The sequence below is a fragment of the Alosa pseudoharengus genome, unplaced genomic scaffold, assembly GCF_046254945.1.
Source record: "Alosa pseudoharengus isolate Yale_2024_CS ecotype anadromous, Long Island Sound unplaced genomic scaffold, YU_APseudo_1.1 YU_APseudo_1.1_scf_18, whole genome shotgun sequence".
NCBI classification, from domain to species: Eukaryota; Metazoa; Chordata; class Actinopteri; order Clupeiformes; family Clupeidae; genus Alosa; species Alosa pseudoharengus.
In genome coordinates this window covers 31,423,845-31,443,912 of record NW_027468650.1, presented here as the reverse complement: position 1 = coordinate 31,443,912, position 20,068 = coordinate 31,423,845, and the positions used below count along the sequence as shown (strand labels likewise).

At 46.3% G+C, this 20,068-nt stretch overlaps 1 protein-coding gene across 8 annotated transcripts in view; it reads left to right on the top strand.

Annotated features, from left to right (window-relative positions):
- The window catches only part of ncoa2 (nuclear receptor coactivator 2), a 109,011-nt gene that overhangs the window by 44,238 nt on the left and 44,705 nt on the right, over positions 1-20,068 (top strand). For 7 of the 8 annotated variants that reach the window (XM_076290920.1, XM_076290921.1, XM_076290919.1 and 4 more), the window contains exons 3-6: positions 3,509-3,616; positions 5,361-5,533; positions 14,894-14,997; positions 19,018-19,195. In XM_076290920.1, coding sequence (XP_076147035.1) covers positions 3,528-3,616; positions 5,361-5,533; positions 14,894-14,997; positions 19,018-19,195 — 544 coding nt within the window. In that variant the 5' untranslated portion in view covers positions 3,509-3,527. Of the gene's footprint in view, positions 1-3,508; positions 3,617-5,360; positions 5,534-10,854; positions 10,885-14,893; positions 14,998-19,017; positions 19,196-20,068 lie in introns of those variants that run through there. The other variant, XM_076290925.1, reaches the window with a different exon arrangement.

Sequence of the window (20,068 nt, the reverse complement as noted above, 5' to 3'; positions counted from 1 at the left end):
TCCCCGCACCGTAATTAACCGAATTAGCCGTCATCTGAGCGACCGTGCTGGCGCTGGCTCACACACACACACACACACTCTGAGCTGGTGGAAGGACCTGAGGCTTTACCCGCTCCTCTCCGCTGTCCTTGGTGTTTCCCCCCCACCCCTCTGCTACACCTGGCCACCACCTCATGGGTTTGTCATTGAGATGTGGAGTCACGGTGTGTGTGTCTGTGTGAGAGACTGTGCATGTGCAAAGGTTGTTATTGTCTGCGTAAAAAGCAACAGGCATTGTGGTCAGGCACTTGTGTAAAAGTTGTCCAGTGATGCTACAGCAGTTTTCTCTCTCTCTCTCTTTCTCTCTCTCTCTCTCTCTCTCTCTCTGTCCTTCTATGTGTCTTTCCTTTTTTTTGACATTTTTTTTTTGTATTTTTCTGTTTTTTTTTCTCTGAGCTGTCTTCTGCCCTACCTCTCTGTCGTGCTGTCTTCTGTCTGTGTTTCTCTTCTTCATTCTCTCTCTCTCAATTCAATTCAATTCAATTGAGCTTTATTGGCATGACAAAAAATACAATTTGTATTGCCAAAGCATACATGTACGTAGTAGTGTGTAAAGACATAAAACAAAACATCATGCATCATACATTACTGCAACGGCAGTGTGTGTGTGTGTATGTGATGGTGTGTGTGTGTGTATTTGACTTTTTGTGTGCTTCACTCTCTCTCTCTCTCTCTCTCTCTCTCTCTCTCTCTCTCTCTCTCTCTCTCTGTGTCTTCGCAGCCCTGTGAGTCTGACCGCAGCGCTGTTTGCGTTGGGAATAGGGGCATGTCCAGTCCTCTAATAAAAAGGGAGTCCTGTCATTTAGCAGAAAGGCTTTCCAGTCATTGGGGCTGTATTTAGACATTTCCAAACGCCTGCGAAGCCACAGGATACTGTCTTACTCTGGGTGCTTCAAATCACCACCCACTTGCCTTTGCTGCCTCTGCCCAACACACACACACTCACTCACTCACTCACTCACTCGCTCGCTTGCTTTTTCTCCTTCTCTGTCTGTCTTTCTCTCCTTCGTTCACATAACCATTGCTTTTGATTCCACTGCCTGTCATTTGGTTAAAGTAGGCCACTGCAATCCAGCAGGGATTCTCTTTGCTAATGCGTCGTTCAGTCAACTCTGCAGGCTGTGTGTGTGCGTGTGTGTGTTTGCGTGCATGCGTGAGTGCCGTTCGGGCTCCAGATCGAGGCTAGCTGCTCGGCTGCCTCAGCTCTCTTACGTAACGGCCGTGTGCTGCTAGCTGGCTGGGGCCTGACTCCTGGGAACAGCCCTGCACCTAACGCGGCGTGGCAGCCGCATGGAACGGCAACGCTCAGTCTACACACACACACACACACACACACACACACACACACACACACACACACCTCCTCCCTCGTACTAAATTTATGTCACTAGAATAAACATTGAGAAAGATAAAAGATAAGGAATTAGGGATATGAACAGAAACATTTTATTTTTTTTAACCTTTGTATTTTACAGGCTTGAGTAGCAACAATTGTGCAGCAACATTTATGTTGTGAATTATTAAGATTTCATTGCTAAGCAGTTAATACATGGTTGCATAGTTAACCCCGACATTGTTGGACGTCTTCAACATGCTGTGAGAGGCCTTCTACATTTGTTACATGTGTCCTTCATAGTTTTACACATGTGTTGTATTTCTTTTTAAAAAAAAAACATGCACAAGGGTACATGGGCACATTATATGCTGGGCCGACAAACTCCTTACTTACCATTCCATAGCCTGTCACATAGAAGGGCCAGTCTAAAGTCCTGTGCCTGCTGCAGTGGCTTAAAAACCGATTTCATCATCACGCTGGTGAGCCGCACTGTTGCTTCCACCTCAAACTGGGCCGGCGCTGATTAAAAAGCCAGTTCTGGCCTCAATAATTCATGATGATGGTGGAAAGGGGAGGCCTGCCTAGTGCGTTCTTTTGTGCCTGTGCGTGTGCCTGTGCGTGTGCCTGTGTGTGTGTGTGGACGTCTCTGATTAGCATCCCAGGTGCACAGATGTATGGGTGCAAGGCCCAGCCACCAGTGTCGCAGTCGCAGACAGATTGAGATTGTTGTGGTAATTTGATATTGGGGTGTTTGTTTGTGTGGGTGAAAGGGTGAGGGGTGGGGGGTGATGAGGTGGGATGTTGGTAGTTCGGTGTTTGCACTAGAGGTGGGTGTAATTAGTGATAATTTGGTGTTTTGTATTTTATTTACTTTTTTTTTAGTATGTATTTTTGGGGCTTTTTATGCCATTAATGAGGACAGTGGAGAATGACAGGTTGTGAATTGGAGAGAGAGCAGGTGTGGGATCCGGAAAGGACCACGGGGCGGGAATGGGTTGCCGGCGTACAGTGCCATGGAGAACAAGTTTGTTGTTAGTATGAGGTTTTGTATACCGTAATTTCCCAACTATTAGCCACGGCTTATGCATTGATTTTGCTCAATTTCTGCAGCTATGAGGTTAATACACAGTTAATATGGTATAAATATGGTTTTGTTTCTTTTAACTTGCATAAAACACTGTCCTGCCACTTATACACAATGCAGCTAATACACAGGAAATTACTGTATTGTGAGTATGAAGAGTGGTGCAGGTAGATTGGTGTTGAAACACGGATTGTATGTGGTTGTGTTGAGCGATGAGAAATCAGGGACCTCGCTCTCTGTCGGTTCTCCTTTCCCCTCTCTCTCATGGGAGCCGTGCTGGCAGAGGAAATAATTGAAATGTTTTTTTTTCTTTGTTCCATTTTTCTCTTATTCTTTTGCTGTCTCATTATCTATTTCTCTCTCTCTCTTTCTACCCCTTTCTCTCACCCTCCCTCGCCCCTTTTCATCCTCCCTCTCTCTCTCTCTCTCTCTCTCTCTCTCTCTCCCCACCTCTCTCTCTCATCTCACCCTTGCCCCCCCCCATGCCCCTAAGCTCTGACCCATATCTCATGAGTGTGACCTCCTAATAAGTCTGCCCAGCAGCTCTGTGTGCTTCCTCGGCCCCTTGTCTCTTTAACAACTTATTCAAGTTTCAAATTAAATCAAAGTGGAGATGGGTGACTTTGCACAAACTTCACTAATTCACTCCGCAGCCATGTGGAGTTTCATTCGGTTTTTGTTTTTGTATGCGTGCAGTTAGAAATTTTGAGTATGGTCTCGACATCTTGCATCAGATGCTGGCGCAGCTGTGTGGTGCAGCACATCTGTAACACATCTGACATGGGTGTGGGAGTAGCATTAGCAAGTAAGACTTACCTGAGTATAATCGGATGCATCATAAAGCATCATTTCAATACAATCTTGCGGGAATTTGTTGTGAAAGTTCCATCAATTTGATCGATGTCGAGGCTTTGTTGTACATTTAGTAAGCCCTCAACAGCAAAGTGTGTTTAAGGAGTAACTTCTTTGCGGAATTGTATTGATTCTTTTTTGTGTGATTGGGTGCCATTAGCTTATCTTTTTCTCTTTTTCTCTGTTTTGGTCTGCAGTCGCTGATATGCATTGAAGATGAGTGGCGTAGGAGATAACTCTTCGGACTCTGGCCGGACAGAGGCTCAGAAACGAAAAGAATGTTCCTCAGAGCTACTGGGCCCAAGGTAAGATCTGCGCCACCACACACACACACACACGCACGCACGCACACGCACCACACTCCCCCCCCCCCCCCCCACCACATGCACACACGCATACAGCCAAATGCGCGCACACACACACACTCTCTCTCACACATACACACAAAACACACATGCTCCATGCTCTTTCCATCTCACACACATATGCATACACACACACACTTACACCCTGTCTCTCAAACACTCTGAAACAGACATGCACAGTGATAAACACCTGCTTTAGAGGCAGCCTTGTGTCAGATGCTGGCTGTGTCCCAGGGGATCATATTTCCCCTGACTGTTTGACCCCCGTAGCGCTAACAACTGCAGCCTAAGCCCCCATTCCTTTAGCGTATGCATGGCCTCTGAACTATTGAACCGCTACAAAAAGCCCGATATAGCTCCTATAGCGTCCGCGCCGATGCCCAGGTGCTGGCGATGTTGCTAAATAAAGTCCGTCCGTCCGTCCCAATCTTTACTCAGCCAACTTTCCACTGACTCAGATAAAACCTCGCTGTCTATTATCATTCATAGAGAAAGGGTTGAGGGGGTGGGGTGGTGTGCAGGGGAACCAAAAAAGCAGAAAAGTGCAGTGGGCGACATGTTTGCCCAAGCTGTTTTCCATCCACGCAACACAAATACTGCTGAAGAGGCTCCGGCCTGAATCGAAACTGCAAGCCCTCTGGTAGAGCCGCAGAGACAAGGCGTATGGTGTGTGTGTGTGTGTGTGTGTGTGTGTGTGTGTGTGTGTGTGTGTGTGTGTGTGTGTGTGTGTGTGTGTGTGTGTGTGTGTGTGTGTGTGTGTGTGTGTGTGTGTGTGTGTGTGTGTGTGTGTGTGTGTGTGTGTGTGTGGGCCTCACTGCAGCCTGACAAACTGGCAAGTCTCATACTCATGGGGTAGAAGCAAAGGGGTCCCTCAGCGGACTTTCATCGCTGGCAGTTTCTGTGTGGTCAGACGTTAAGTTGGACTCTCCATGTTGAGTGACGGAGAGCTGAGCTCTGAAGGTCGCCAACTCTTAGCTCCACAGCTGTGAAATAGTGAAGATTTGAGTTTCGATGTGACTGGGCCTCCTTCACAACTTCACACTGAGGTTGTTTATGTGATGCTTTAAACGGGCGTTGAAGTTCCATGTTCTAACGACCATGTTTTGCGTGTCAGGACAGTTGTGGTGTGGACAGTTGTGGTGTGGACCAACCTTTCAGTGTGAACATGCGTCATTCATTCACTGTATAGTAAGCCTTCACTAGCAGCTTAATAGTTACTGGTTGGATATTCGTTGATTATGAAGGTCATCCAGTCATCAGCTCCCCTTTTTAATTACACACCCATTCACTGAATATGAGGCTAGAAGTCAAGGATGATTAGATTGGTGGGGGGGGGGGGGGTCTATAATAATTTTTTTATACCAATGTGGTAGTTTCACCTGTTCAACAGTGTTCTTAAAGCACACCTTGAAGTGAGAGCCATTACTTATTAGAGACAGTCATTTCTACAGCAGTTCACTGTCGCAAATCCACCATGAGGCTTTCTCAACTGTGCTCTCTCAATGTAGCAGGTAAATGCCATGTATTTGCTCCGGTCTTCACTTTGGAGATAAACGAAATGAAACCCCCTTGATTTGCTCCGGTGGTGGTGGGGGTTGGTCGCATACTGCTTTTGGGCTCCTGTGTTTATTTTCAGTGGCACCTTCAGCTCAGTGACTTTGATCTCTCCTGTCTGTTTCCGCAGTACCAAACGAAGCACTGAAAAGCGCAACCGGGAGCACGAGAATAAATACATCGAAGAGCTCGCCGAGCTGATCTTCGCCAACATCAACGACATTGACAACTTCAATGTCAAGCCTGACAAATGTGCAATCTTGAAAGAAACTGTGAAGCAGATTCGTCAAATAAAGGAGCAAGGTAAGACATGCTATATATATATATATACATGCAACATTTTTGTTGTTTTCATGGGGTGAGGCAGGGAGGGGGGTTACTGGAACAGATCTTAATGTGATTGGGGGTATATTCAAGTCCTCCTAGATGAAAAGCGCTGTAGATATGATCACCATATAGCCCTCGTGAGGGACTCTCAGACAACATCAAGGCTGAATGCTTGACTGAATCAACATCATTGAATACTTGAGCCTCCCTTTGCACTCCATGTACTGTCCCCTGTTCTAACATGCTACATGTATGTAAAGGGCATACTAAAAGTTATTAGGCTACTGACTCAAGTACAAGAACTAGAAATTGGAACTGACACGTCTAAAAGGCCCCCCAAAGCTTTGGAACCTCCCCACTTTCTGATGTTCTAGATTACATATTTGTGTTAAGTGTGTGCCTGTGATGGCTGATAAAGTGGAGATCTCAGGGGTGGTCCGTTTACAGAAGTTTTGTAGAACCTGGAGAAGTTTGTTTCTCTCTTTCTCTCTTTCTTTCTCCCTCTTATTCTCTCATTCCTCTCTTTCTCTTTCTCTCTGTCTCATTCTCTCACTCCTCTCTTTCTCTTTCTCTCTGTCTCATTCTCTCACTCCTCTCCCCCCTCTCTCTCTCCTCTCTCTCTCTCTCTCTCTCTCTCTTTCTCTCTCTCTCTCTCTCTCTCTCTCTTTCTCCTTAACATGACTGAGAGTGAGAAGGAATGTTTTATCAGGATTGCTGCAAAGATTTGCCAGCGCTGGAATGTCTTCAAATGCCTGTGCTTCCACAAAAGACTACTGAGTGTGTGTGTGTGTGTGTGTGTGTTCAAGTGGGAGAGAGAATGTGATTGGATGCCTACGCCTCCCTGTATAGCATGCCCTTCCTGTGTGTTTGGCTGCCTTTTCCTCCCAGGACAATGTGTATCACATGAGTGTATGTGTACATACGATTCCCTGTGTGTGTGTGTGAAGTCTTGTTGGCCTCTGGTCTTGTGTGAAGCCAGCGTGCTTGGCGAGCGGGCCCAGGAAGTGAGCTTTGTGGCGTCTCTGGCCGAGCAGCTTACAGTAAGAGGAGCCGACGGGCGACATGCTAATATCATTAGTGCTGCTATTAGTCCAGAGAGAGCGAGAAAGAGAGAGGGGAGGGAAAGGAGGGAGAAGGGGACAAAGAGAGACAGCGGTAGAGAGAGAGGCAAAGGGGGGGGGGGCAGAGGAAAAGGTTGGGAGTAAAAGGGAGGGAGTGGAGGAAAGGAAAGCGAGAGAGAGATAGAGAGAGAGGAAGGGATGGGGAGAGAGAGTGAGCGCTTCTGTGGGAGGTCCAACCCTTCGACATGATGTTCACACCCTACCATTCCACCCCACATCCTCAAAGACTGCATTACTATGGAAGAATATTAGACTCAAATGTTTTGTACGTGTGCATCACGTTTTGAAACTGTAGAAATTATTTGTAACTGTAAAAATCATCTGTACAAGTAATTGTCAATATCACAAATATGCCCTACACTTACAAATCTATTCTACAGGTACAGATCGATTTTTACAGCTACAAATCATCCTACAGTTAAAAATATTTTACCATTACAAATATATTCTACAATTACAAATCAATGGTCTACGTACAAAAAGTTGTCCTACAGTTACAAATCTTTTCTACAGGTGCACAGACTTAATGGTCAAATATATTCCACAGGTACTAAACCTTCCACAGTTGCTGTCTTTCAATTACGAAGCTATTCTGCCATTATGAATCCGCCGCTCGCACAAGTACTTTTGAGACTGTTCTGGCACTTCCTGTTGAATAGCCAATGGCGATGCTCCGTTTTGGCTGGCCAATCAGGAATCTAAGTTTACTAACCAAAAATCACCGAGCCAGGAGTGTGTACCAACGTGGGTGGGTTGTGTTGCTGGTGTGTTTTGCTTGCGCTGTGCACGTAAACTCCATGATGATCTAAACTCTAAAGCAGGGGTCTCAAACTCAAATGAGCTGGGGGCCAATTCTGCCAATGTCATCTGATTGGCGGGCCGGCTATTTCTAAAAATGTTCTTTTTTTCAAATACCACACAAAACTGCAAACAGAAAGTGCAAGTGTTTTTATCTAGTTTTAGACACCTGTGCTAGCAACCTTAGCTTATAAATAAAATAAATATTAATACAAATTATAAAACAAATGAAAAGCATAAAAACAGGTATGTGTGTGTTTCACACCAAATAAAAATATTTTCTTCTCATAACTTTTTTAAACCTGGCAAACTATAGGCGTCAGGGTTAAGAAAGCAACACCATTGGATTTTTATATCAAAATTTCAAAAAGCCATGGCTTGAAAGTGGTCAGAGATAAAGTCCTACTGTAAATGTAAAAATCTTTGAGTAAAACAAAAGTTTATGAAGGGGGTAAATTTACCCATCTAATTTGCCATTGGATGGCAAGCCCCTCAAATTATGCACCTTTCAGTAAATACTGGATGAACATATTTGAGCAGGTTTACTTTCCTTTTTTCATATTACCCACATAACAAATTAACAGGAAAACACCTAAGATGTATACCAACACCTAAGATGTATATGGTTTCTAAACCACAAGGCCTACAATAAAGTATTCTGGTCAAATCAGTTCCTATCGCGGTAATCTGAGTACCCAGAAGTTCGCATCATATTGTGGGTGACTTTGTAGTTTAGAGCCCTATTTCTACTAGCCCTGCTGTCTGTACCACGTCCATTACGGACACTATCATCACGATTACCACTGCAACCTCCAAGCTATGTTGGGCAGAGGGTCAAAATAAGCATGGTATGCTTAGTGGACACCGTCGTATACACGCAGACGCACCTCCATTCAATAGACGATCGATCATAATCTCCAAAAGGATATTCTCCTTCAGATTTAGAATAGGTGAATAGCATAGCCTACCTAAGACTTCATCACACGTAAACGTTTTTCAACATTTGGTGTAGGCCTATTTCTGCTTAATTTCTGCTTCAATTTATGCAACACTATGGCCTGCATCGCTTCCGCGTTATTACAAATGCACGTCTTTGTGTTTCTCACGTGTAATAGGCTACAAGTATTTCCTGAAAACTTTGCGCAGCGATTTTGGGTTTGAATGAAGCTCTGGATGTCTATATAGTGGAGCAGTATAGGCTACAAATGAGATTTGTCACCGTACTTGGAACTATCGTCTATTTTAATCAGTATCGTTGTTTGTCGCAATTAAAAATAGTCTCAAGGGCCGGATTACATTATTATTTTGACATACGTCGCGGGCCGGAATTGGGCCGGACGCGGGCCGGATTTGGCCCACGGGCCGGGTGTTTGAGACCCCTGCTCTAAAGAGAATATGTGATGCTGTCATGATGACTGAAACTTCTCTCTTTAGTCCATTGATCTGTTAACTTAGCTCGCTCTCGCATCTCAAGCGTAGGCTACAATGACCATCCACATGATCAATGTGGCTATGGCTATTGTGTTGTTTTCCGGGCGAAATTATGTCCTTTTTTCTCCCAATAGCTGGCCAGTGTCATGCAATGTAGACCTTGGTATAAACTAGCAAAATAACCTAGCTATCAAAGTAACGGCAAAGTAAAAGTAAACGCCATAGGCTAGTGACCTAAGCTTAACATACTAAGACTTCACTGTCATGACAATGCACAGCACAATTAATGTTTTCCGGAGCAAACATAGGCCTATGGTCCATTCTCTCTCCCAACAGCTGCCCACTAATAGCCTAATGCCACTTACCTTAAAATAAGCTAACTATGCTAGTTTTCGACACATACACGACATGGACATACTTTTGGCCAGGAAGAAAGCCAGTGACAAGTGATTATCTTCTTTATTAGCCTACATTCACTGTGTGGCTCATGAATCTGCTTAGAATATGGGACAGTTCACAGAAGGAAGTAGACTAATTTTAATTAACGTCATTTTCAGATAGATCACAAGACTGAAAGCAAATATTCCATGTATCTGTGTATCTTGAATTAATCCCATGTAAGCTATATCGTTTTGCCAGTGTTTCTCCGGTGTGCACCATTGTGAGCCTATCATCGTTCTTCTGACAATTGATCCTCTTCAACCCCTGTGGGGTGGGGTGCGCAACCTCCTGACTCTGTAATTGGTTAGTGAACTTAGATTCCTGATTGGCTAGCCAAACCTGAGCATTGCCATCGGCCTTTCAACAGGAAGTGCCAGAACAGTCTCAAAAGTACTTGTACGTGCAGAAAATGTACTTGTGCAAGCGGCCAAAGATTCATAATGGTAGAATAGCTTCGTAATTGAAAGACAGCAACTGTGGAAGGTTTAGTACCTGTGGAATATATTTGTAAGTGAAGGAGATATGAGTAAAACTTAAAATCGTTCATGTTATTTTTTTGTTAAATCACAAATCAGTTTTACAGTTACAAATCTTGATATACACACACATACATATAAGACGCTTCTCATCCCTAAGGTGGTGCAAAAGTCTGTGCACCTGCAGAAAAGATTTGTAACCATAGGACAACATTTTGTGCGTATAATATTGATTTGTAATTGTAGAATATATTTGTAATGGTAAAACATTTTTACCTGTAGGATGATTTGTAGCTGTAAAACCGATCCGTACCCGTAGAATAGATTTGTACGTGTTGGGCATATTTGTAATATTGACAATTATTTGTACAGATCATGTTTACAGTTACAAATCATTTCTACATTTTCAAAACGTGATGCACACGTACAAAACATTTGAGTCTAGTATTCTTCCATACATTACCAGGGTGGGTGTGTTTGTATGTGTGTGTGTGTGTGTGTGTGTTTGTATTTGTGTTTACATTTGTGTGTGTGTGCATTAGTATTTGTACCCATGAGCTAACATACATCATGTCTGTATTGCAAGTGTGGGAAATATGTGTGTGTGTGTTTGTGTGTGTGTGTGTCCCTGAACCCTGGCTCTTAATGAAAAGCATGTTGGGATCTTCTACCATGACATTTGGTCTCCTTATGTCGCTTTAGTGTATGGAACCAACTAGAGCATGTGCGTGCGTGAGCGTGCATGCGTGTGTGTGCGCGCGTGTGGTACAGTGTTCAACCCAGCACACACTTTGTCAATTGCCATGTCATGTTGCAATACAGACATGTGTACTAGTCTGTTTTTTCTGTGTTTTTTTTGTGTGTGGGTGTGTGTGTGCACGCGCTTGTGGTTTATGGGTGTGTGTTTGAGGCGTGTGTGTGTGTGTGTGTGTGTGTGTGTGTGTGTGTGTTTACACACGGGCAGTGGTGGAGCGATGAGCCTAGCGGAGCACACAGACGGAGGCAGATGAGTCTCTGATGTCGCTTGTTTGTGATTCACTGGGTGCCGGCTTATGTAATGGTGAGCAATGTGATGCAAAGGCTGCACACTCATACACACTGTCACTCATGCACGCACACACACACACACACACACACACACACACACACACACACACACACACAGGCAGTGTGGAGACTGTTGCTCCTGCCCCCTCCATGGTAAGAAGTGCACCCCCTCCAGCTCTTGTTCCTGAGCTTCATGCTAGATTGGAAAAACAACCTTTGCACTTCACCGAGACTCCGGTAATTGTATTTGTACATTGAGCGACTTCGGAAAAAAGCAGAGGCGAGGCAGAGCTGCTTTTCTCCCCTTTATTCCTCTCGTCTACTCTCTCTCTCTCTCTCACACGCTCTCTCTCTCTCTCTCTCTCTCGCACTCTCTCTCTTCGTGTTCTGCTAGTCGCTGTTGTTGTTGTTGTCATTGTCATTTACTCTGCTCACAAGCCCGTTGAGTGTGAACTCTCATTACCTTTGCCAGTAAGGGGAAACGGCACGTCGTGTTCGATTGTGAGGACGCCAGCCGATTGATAGCTTCATCCCCTTCCCATGCATGCAGTCGCCACCCCTTCAGTTTTCTAAGGGAGTATGGACAGAATAAGACTGCCATGCATGTATTCAATGAATTGAATGGATGTCCCTGGTGAATCGTAATAGTGACAGTTTTATTGACCAACTGATCTAAAAGAGCTCTTAAAGCTTAATCCCCTGTTCTTGATTGCTCCAGGCTTTATCTGATTTATATAGTAGAATATGCTAGTAGAACGAGTAGTATATACAATGGCTTAGCTTATTTTGCCAGTACTCATGCAAGTTCTCTAAAGTTATTTTGCTTGCCTACTGGTTTTATTTTTGTATTTCCTAGAGCACTCAGTTTTACCAGTTATGACGTTAATTTATATTATGTCCACTTGAATGAATGGAGCCATTTTACATTTACATAATCACTGTAGGTCGGTCCCTACCTGGATGTAGTCAATCTCTGACCGGTAATGCGACACCTTGGCAGATGGGCACGGTGGCAACAGCTCGCGGCGGTCGCCAGTGCTTCCAAGAGTGGCCAGCAGCAACACTTGAGTCGGGGCCCAGAGCTCTGCGCTCGAGCCAGCGTGTGTCACACGACGTCTGCTTATTTATCTCTGAGCCCCACCCCCATCCCCATCCCAACCCCCCTCTTGTGCTCTGTTGGTACGGTCCACCCCCCACCCCCCCCCCCCCCAGCAGTGGTGGCACGCAGCACTGGTTTGGCGCTGGAGGAGCGACTCGTGTTTCAGAGAGTGATTACGATGAAGGATGGAGCGGATGGAGAAGGCTGAGCCGTCACCGTGATGCCAGCAGGACAGCAGGGTGCAGCAACGCCACTCTGGACGGGCGAGTGCTGGCACAAGACACAAGAGGAGGGGTAGCAGAGAGGGAGAGAGGGAGGAAGTGAGGAGAAATGAAGAGAGAGACTGGCTCTGATGGGGTGTGTGTGTGTGTGTGTGTGTGTGTGTGTGTGTGTGTGTGTGTGTGTGTGGAGGGCAGTGAGTGATTCGCATGTGTTCAGTGCAGCTGTGTGGATTTGCTGGGTCCTGCTAGGAGCCCCACTGGCTCCACACACACAAACACACACACACACACACACACATACAAACCCTCTGTCCTAAAAATAAACAAACACACCAGCAGGCACCCATCTCCATCACAAGGACACACAAATGGAGGGATTGACCATCCGCACTGTAGTATACTTTCTTCACTTTCATTCATTATTATCAGCCTTCGTATCACTGCTGCTGCTTTGACACGGCCATGCCAATAAAGCTAATCAATTTGAATTGAATTGAAAATTGAAAGAGTGAGAGGGAGGGGGTGTGGGTGTGTGACAGAAGTGGAGGGTGAGTGAGAAAGAAAGAAGGAGGATGATTGACTGGGTGAGAGAGAGCGAGTAAGAGAGAGAGTGAGTGAGCAAAAGAGGGCAAGGCAGAGTGAGTGAGCTAGAATGAAGGAGAGATAGAGAGAGAGAGAGAGAGAGAGAGAGAGAGAGAGAGAGAGGAAGGGAAGAAGAGAATGGGTGGCTGATGTAGATGAAGGACAAGGAGAGGACGTGAGGATAGAGACGCCATTAACAGAGACAGACTGATGTGAAAGATTATTAGCTTCAGTAACATTATCCGTCATAAATACGTAGTCTAGTAGTGGAACTCTGCTGAACTGGAGTGGAGGAGAAAGAGAGTGACACTGAGTGGAAAGAGAGAAGGGAAAAGGGAAAGAGGCAGAAGGAAGGAGAGGGAAGTGAGCAGTGGTGGGTGAGGTGACGATGCGCAGGCAAGTTAGCACCGCTGCCTGATGAACGGCCCACAGCTCCACTCCAACCCCCCCTCTTGTCCACATATGGCTACGCGTCACAGCGAGACGCTGCACCTTTCTAATGGGACCCCCCCCCCCCCCCCCGTACCATCCTCCAACACACACACACACACACACACACTCACTCACACACTCACACACTTGGTCTTGGGGCCCAGGGCGGAGGAGGAAGTGGGGCACAGTGTGTTGGGAACATACGCTTTCCAAAGCAGGCTAATTAACACCATCAGCAACCTGAGTGCGATCTGGGATGTCAGAGCCTAGAGAGAGGGAGAGAGAGAGAGATGGGGAAGCAATGCTACAAAAAAGGGATACTGTTTTTTTTTTTTTCCATTTCAAAAGAAAAGTCATTGCGTGCAGACAAAGTTGGAAGTGTTTTGTCCGTAGGGTTGTTCCTTTCTGCTGATACTTTTTCAGATGTTTGTGTGGCATCGCTCTTATGACTGTATTCTCAGCTGTACCCCTTGGGCCAATCACAACAAGACTTGGTCATGCACTCGTATCTCCACAGTGGCAGTCTAGAGACCTGACAGACCAATTACGCTGTATGGATGTTTGATTATCCAGCCCCAGAGTGCAGGACTTAATGGACTGCACAACGGAAGCAGTCACCTCGTGGCCCAGCAATTGCTTTGCGGTATAGCAGTGGTCTTTCTAGTGCACGCAGACAGTCAAAAACACCAGTGCTGTTTCACTGAAAGAGTACATACGCACGCACGCACGCACGCACGCACGCACGCACGCACGCACGCACGCACGCACCACTGAAGACCACTTTATACGCACGAACGCACGCACGCACGCACGCACGCACACACATACTAACAGCGAGTCCTGAAAAAGCATCTTTTTTACTAAAGCTTAAAAGCTTTCTCTTTCAGTGTTGATAACTGCACCTGCGGTCAGTGGTCATTTGTTTTTATTATTATTGTTGTGGTTCTCCTCTTGATCCCGTGTGTGGAAGCTGGGTCCTATTTGCTGCCTGACATAAAAACCCTAGAAAACTGTGCTCTCCAGCTTTCCACAGTGGAAACTGTTTTTGTGTCCCTCTGATATGCTGTCATGTGCGTTCGTGTGGCCACGTGCATATTCCCGTGTGTGTGACCTTTCACCCCTTCTATGTTGGTAATGTCATGGGTGCTTACCACAGCAAGTCATCCCACACAAGCTTGAGTGCCACACAGCACACTGCATTGGTAAGAGCTCTGTTAGCTTTGTGTTGATGAGAATAAGAAAGCTAGCGACACAGATAAACAGCAATTAGAAGTGTCAATGAGTGTGTGTGGCATCCCCTTGGTGGTGTTTAGAGATGGTGATGTAGCCGTGGCACCAGGACCTTATGATGTCGCTGGTTTCATTGAATGAGAATTGAAGTGATCTTAACCCTCACTCTGTCTAATGAGGCTCTGGTGTCTGTGTGTGTGTGTGTGTGTGTGTGTGTGTGTGTGTGTGTGTGTGTGTGTGTGTGTGTGTGTGTGTGTGTATGGACATCATGAATGATAGCAGAGTTGACCACTGGCAGGCTGCAGGCGCTCAGTGGGTTTTCAATCTCTAGTGGTCTTTCTGAAGGAGTAGGACCATTTGTGTGGGCGTTCAAAAGTGTCCATTACCTAAACTGCTCTCTTCTGTCTCCCACCTCTCTCTGTCTCTCCCTCGCTCCCTCTCTCTCTCTTCCCTCACAGAAAAAGCTGCCACAGCCAATGAAGAGGAGGTGCAGAAGGCAGATGTGTCGTCGACAGGCCAAAGTGTTATTGACAAAGATGCCCTCGGACCAATGATGCTTGAGGTGGGTTTTGGCTCTGTGGATATCTCTTGCTCCGTATGCATACACATGCATCTATCTATCTATCTATCTATCTAGCTAGCTAGCTACCCATCTATCTCTATCTCTCTCTCTCTCTCTCTCTCTCTCTCTCTCTCTGTATTTTTGTTTTTATTGTTTTTTTGGTCATTCCCCTTATGCCCTCTCTATATGTCCCTGTCTGCAAGGCTTTTCGTGTGTGTGTGTGTGTGTGCACACGCTGGATTGCACTGGCGAGTCCCACCTCCCCTATCTCATTGTCCTCTCAGTCACTTTCAGAAGCACATAGGCCAGAAAAGGCGGCACACACACACACACTGCCTTATTAGATGCACCTATACAGATCCAAATTAATGAAGCTATGAATGTTGGGGTGGGGCAATGCTCTCAGAAGCAGGCCAGTAGCTACAGTGTACACACGTACACACACACACACACACACACACACACACACACACACACACACACACACACACACAGTTTCTCCCTCCCTCCCCCTTCTGTACGGTGCGCGGGAGCATAAGTCATGGCGCGGCATGTTGTTTTTGCCGGGGCGAGGCTGTAAATCACGGTGGCGCTGGCGTCCCAGCAAGGCCCTGTTGTTCTGGCGGAGGGCAGATGAAGTGGCTGCCTCTAATGGGAAAACAAGCAGGCCAGGATGGCCAGCACATGAATCAAGCCATTTAGTTCCCTTCCCCTGTGTGGAACCGCAAGCTCCCTCCTTCCCTCTCTCCCTCCCTCTCTCTCTCTCTTTCTTTCTCTCCCCCTCTCCCCATCTCTCTCTCTTGCTCACTTGTTCTATCTCTTGCTCTATCCAGCTCTCTCATTCAACAGAGGTTTCTCTCTCACTTGCTCACTCTCTCTATCTCTCTCATTCACTCTGTTTCTCTCTCACTTGCTCACTCTCTCCATCTCTCTCTCCCTATCTCTCTCATTCACTCTCTCAAACTCGTACTCTCTGTTGTTCTGTATTCTGTTTCTTTCCCTCTCTCCCCTCCATCTTTCTATCTCTGGGTCAGCTACTGATTCTAACTCTATCTCTCTCTCTCTCTCTCTCTCTCTCTCTCTCTCTCTCTCTTGCACTCCCTCACAAACGCACACTCAAGACAGACTCACTCAGTCATTCTTGACATCACACATACCCACATGCTTGCGCTCTCTCATTCCCACTCTACCACTCATCTTCCTCTTCTCTTCCTCTTCTGTATCACTCTCTCTTCCTTCCCTCCCTCCCTTCCTCCCTACTCTCTCTCTCCCTTTATCCCCCTCCCTCCCCTCTCTCCCTGTATAGCCTGTCTCGTCAGAGTATATTTATAGCCGCTGTGGTCCGGCGTCACTGAATCGACATGCCGCAGCTTTCTAAATATAGCCCTCCCTTTCCCTGCACTCTCCATCTCTCTCTCTCTCCCTCCCTTTCCCTGCACTCTCCATCTCTCTCTCTCTCCCTCCCTTTCCCTGCACTCTCCATCTCTCTCTCTCTCCCTCCCTTTCCCTGCACTCTCCATCTCTCTCTCTCTCCCTCCCTTTCCCTGCACTCTCCATCCCTCTCTTTCTCCTCCATCTGTTAGAGGCAGCCAGCGGAGGGGACTGCTCACACACTCACACACACACACTCTCCTTCAAACAGGAGGAGAGGAAGAGATGGAGAGATGAAGGGACAGTGAGATAGAGAAGTACAGGGCACCTCCCCTTCCCTTTAGCCAGAATTTGTGCGCCTAATTGGGAGAGGGAGAAGAGGCATTTCCCACATGGAGCTGGAGACGTCCGTTAGGAAGTCAGCCCTTCTCCCCACGCGTGGAGCTAGCTGGAGAGTGCCCTCACACACACACACACACACACACACACAGAGTCACACTTCACACATGCAGCTCCTAAGCCTACACTCTCAAACACACATCTACACAGCAAACACGCACACATACAAATGACCCTTTGTCCAAACATTAGCACTCTGGCAGGGCTTGTGAAAAAGCCTATTGTTTTGGTCCTCACTGACGGTCCAGTGTTCGCACCCATAGGACACACTGTGAGGCCACTATTGGTGTCTACCTCTCTTTCCCTCCTCTTACTGCCTTTCTACCCTCATCCCCCTCTCTCTCTCTCTCTCTCTTCTATATCTCTTATTTTCTGTGTCTCTCATCCCATTACTCTGCCCTTTCTCTCCCTCTATCACTCATACTTCATCCATCTCTTCCTCTCTCTCTCTCTCTCTCCCCCTTCCTCTCTTAATTCAATTAAACTCAACAGAGCTTTATTGGTATGACAAAAAATCATATTGTACTGCTTAAGCATTTCTTATTATACAGGTACTAACTTAGTAGTGTATTAAGGGCGAGGGGGGGGGGGGCATACAGTACTGCAACGTGTGTGTGTGCGCATGGGAGTGTGTGTGTGTGTGTGTGTGTGTGTGTGTGTGTGTGTGTGTGTGTGTGTGTGTGTGTGTGTGTGTGTGTGTGTGTGTGTGTGTGTGTGTGTGTGTGTGTGTGTGTGTGTGTGTGTGTGTGTGTGTGTGTGTGTGTGTGTGTGTGTGTGTGTGTGTGTGTGTGTGTGTGTGTGTGTGTGTGTGTGTGTGTGTGTGTGTGTGTGTGTGTGTGTGTGTGTGTTAGAGCATGAGGGCACTCTGGCTGTAGACAGCAGCACTGTGGCCTGACCTGATGCAGTGTGCCTGCTCCCTGGCTGCCTGCTCCAGGAGTCCAGGCCATATACATGTAGCATAGCATGGCTATAGAGGAAGTTATGTAACGAGCGCTGAGAGACCGGCTGGGGAGGGGAGAGTGAGGGCAGCAGGAAGCGAGGGAGAGAGAGAGAGCGAGGGAGAAAGGGAGGGGTAGAGCGGGCGTTATTGGAACTGGGTCAGAATGAAACCTGGCAGTCCCCCTCGCACTCCTGTCGCAATCTCTGTCCATCAGCAGTTTTTCGACGAGAGGGCGTGTGTGTGTGTGTGTGTGTGTGTGAGGGTTTACAGGATTGCCTAAGCCTAGCCCTGGAAAGGTGCACTTGGCAGGGCTTCCATGTTTACCCTCCCCTGTTTGTCTAATGTGCCCACCAGATGGCCACATCCAAAGAACTGCTGAACTCAATCTGGGATTCTCTTTCTTTCTTTTTTTCTTTTTTTCTCCTCTCTCTGTTTTCTTACACTCTTTTGTTTGTCTTTGTTCTTTGTGTAGTTAATGTCTTGTTTTGTTTTATTGTGTTTACTTATAACTCTGTTGTGTAGAGCTCTTCACCTCAAGAGCTCACTGCTGGAAGTGGTATCTGTTTTCTCTTTACGTGTGTGTGTGTTGTTGATGCCAAGTTTGGTATCAAAGTGTGTGTGTGTGTGTGTGTGTTGAATGCAGGCTTCTCTCTGTTCCCTGTGCACAAGCCACGTGTCCTTGAAAACAAACCCAAACTGTTGGGAACAGTGATTGAGAGCGGCCCATAGGGGGTGGGAAAGGCTATTTGAGGGCACCAGTGTGGAGGTAGAGTGCTGATACTAGATGGTGAGGGATTGGACAGAGGCAGGAGACACACTGCCCAATTAACCAATCAGGGCCCGCCCTGTCAGTTTGCATGTCCTATTATTGAACCAGTGCAGTATTTACAAAACATTTTGTCATGCCACTAAGAATACTCCAAAGTCATACTGAGAGTTTTCACTTTTTTTTTTTAAAACACATTTAAAAAACAACCTTTTTAAGGAATGAGAGAGACTCCTGTAGCCATGGCTGACGTCAAGTCTCAACTGGTTGGGGCAATTGTATATCAGGAAAGGGAAGCTGTCACAGACAGGTGTTAGCAGTTAGCTTGATTGGAGAAGTGGAATGTTTTCCTGTCCTCTGGTTGGGCCAATAGAGTGTTAGAATAGCAATAAACAAGATGAGTAAATAATACATTAAGATTGTATGAGCATTACTTATACCCCGTAAATATCCCCATGGTCCTCACATTGTCAACCAGATCTGTTGTATTGAGCCCTCTGATGTTTGATCGTCTCTTCTCTCTTCTGTCTTCGCCCCTGTGTAGGCCCTGGATGGCTTCTTCTTCGTGGTGAACATGGAGGGCAACATCGTGTTTGTGTCGGAGAACGTGACGCAGTACCTGCGTTACAACCAGGAGGAGCTGATGAACACCAGCGTCTACAGCGTCCTGCATGTGGGCGACCACGCCGAGTTCATCAAGAACCTGCTGCCCAAGTCCCTGGGTGAGGCCACGCACTACAGCAGAGCCCCCTCAGTTCTGTATTGGAGTAGATGTATTTGGTGTAGTGTAATGAAAATGTTCTAAAATGTGTTTTGTGTGTGTGTGTAGTGAATTGTATGTTATAGTGTAGTCTTTCTAGCTGAGTAGAGCTTTAAAGTGTGTGTGTGTGTGTGTGTGTGAGAGATAGAGAGAGAGAGCGAGCGAGCGCTGTAGCGTAGGCTGTGGTCAGGCAGTAGCCATCTGGATGCACACTGGCCCTGATTAGCTGCTTGCTGCCCTACTTTCACTGGCTTATCAATGAGCACTGAACTACACCGAGCAGATGGAGGGAAAGATAGAGGGAGGTGGGGGTGAGGCAAAAGAAAGGGGGAGTCAGAAGACAGAAATAAAGGAGCAAAGAGATCAAGAGGAAAAGGGAGAGAGAGAGATGTAGAAGGAGAGAGAGAGAGAGAGAAGATGGAAAGAAACAAAGAAAGGGTGGGAGAAATGGACAAAGAGAAAGAGATGATTGGGCGAGAGAGAGGAGGATGACGTGAAGAAAAAGAGCCGAGGATGGAGCTGGAGCAGGAGAGTGGGAGAGATGGAGATGGTTATGCTCCAGTATTTTAGCAGACACTTTTGTCCAAAGCGACATACAAATAACAACAATACAAAGTTACATTTAACAGTGTAACAATGTAAAAGTTGGTAAGACTACATTAAGGAGAATAGCAATAATAAACAACAATGTTAATTCAATCAATAGCCTAATGAAAATTCAAAAATACTATTGAGATGGAAACGTGCAGGGACATTATCCTCATCTCTCTGGGTACCCTCAGCATGGACTAGCTTTGGTTCCTACTAGAGCATTTCATCTTGATGCTAGAACCTT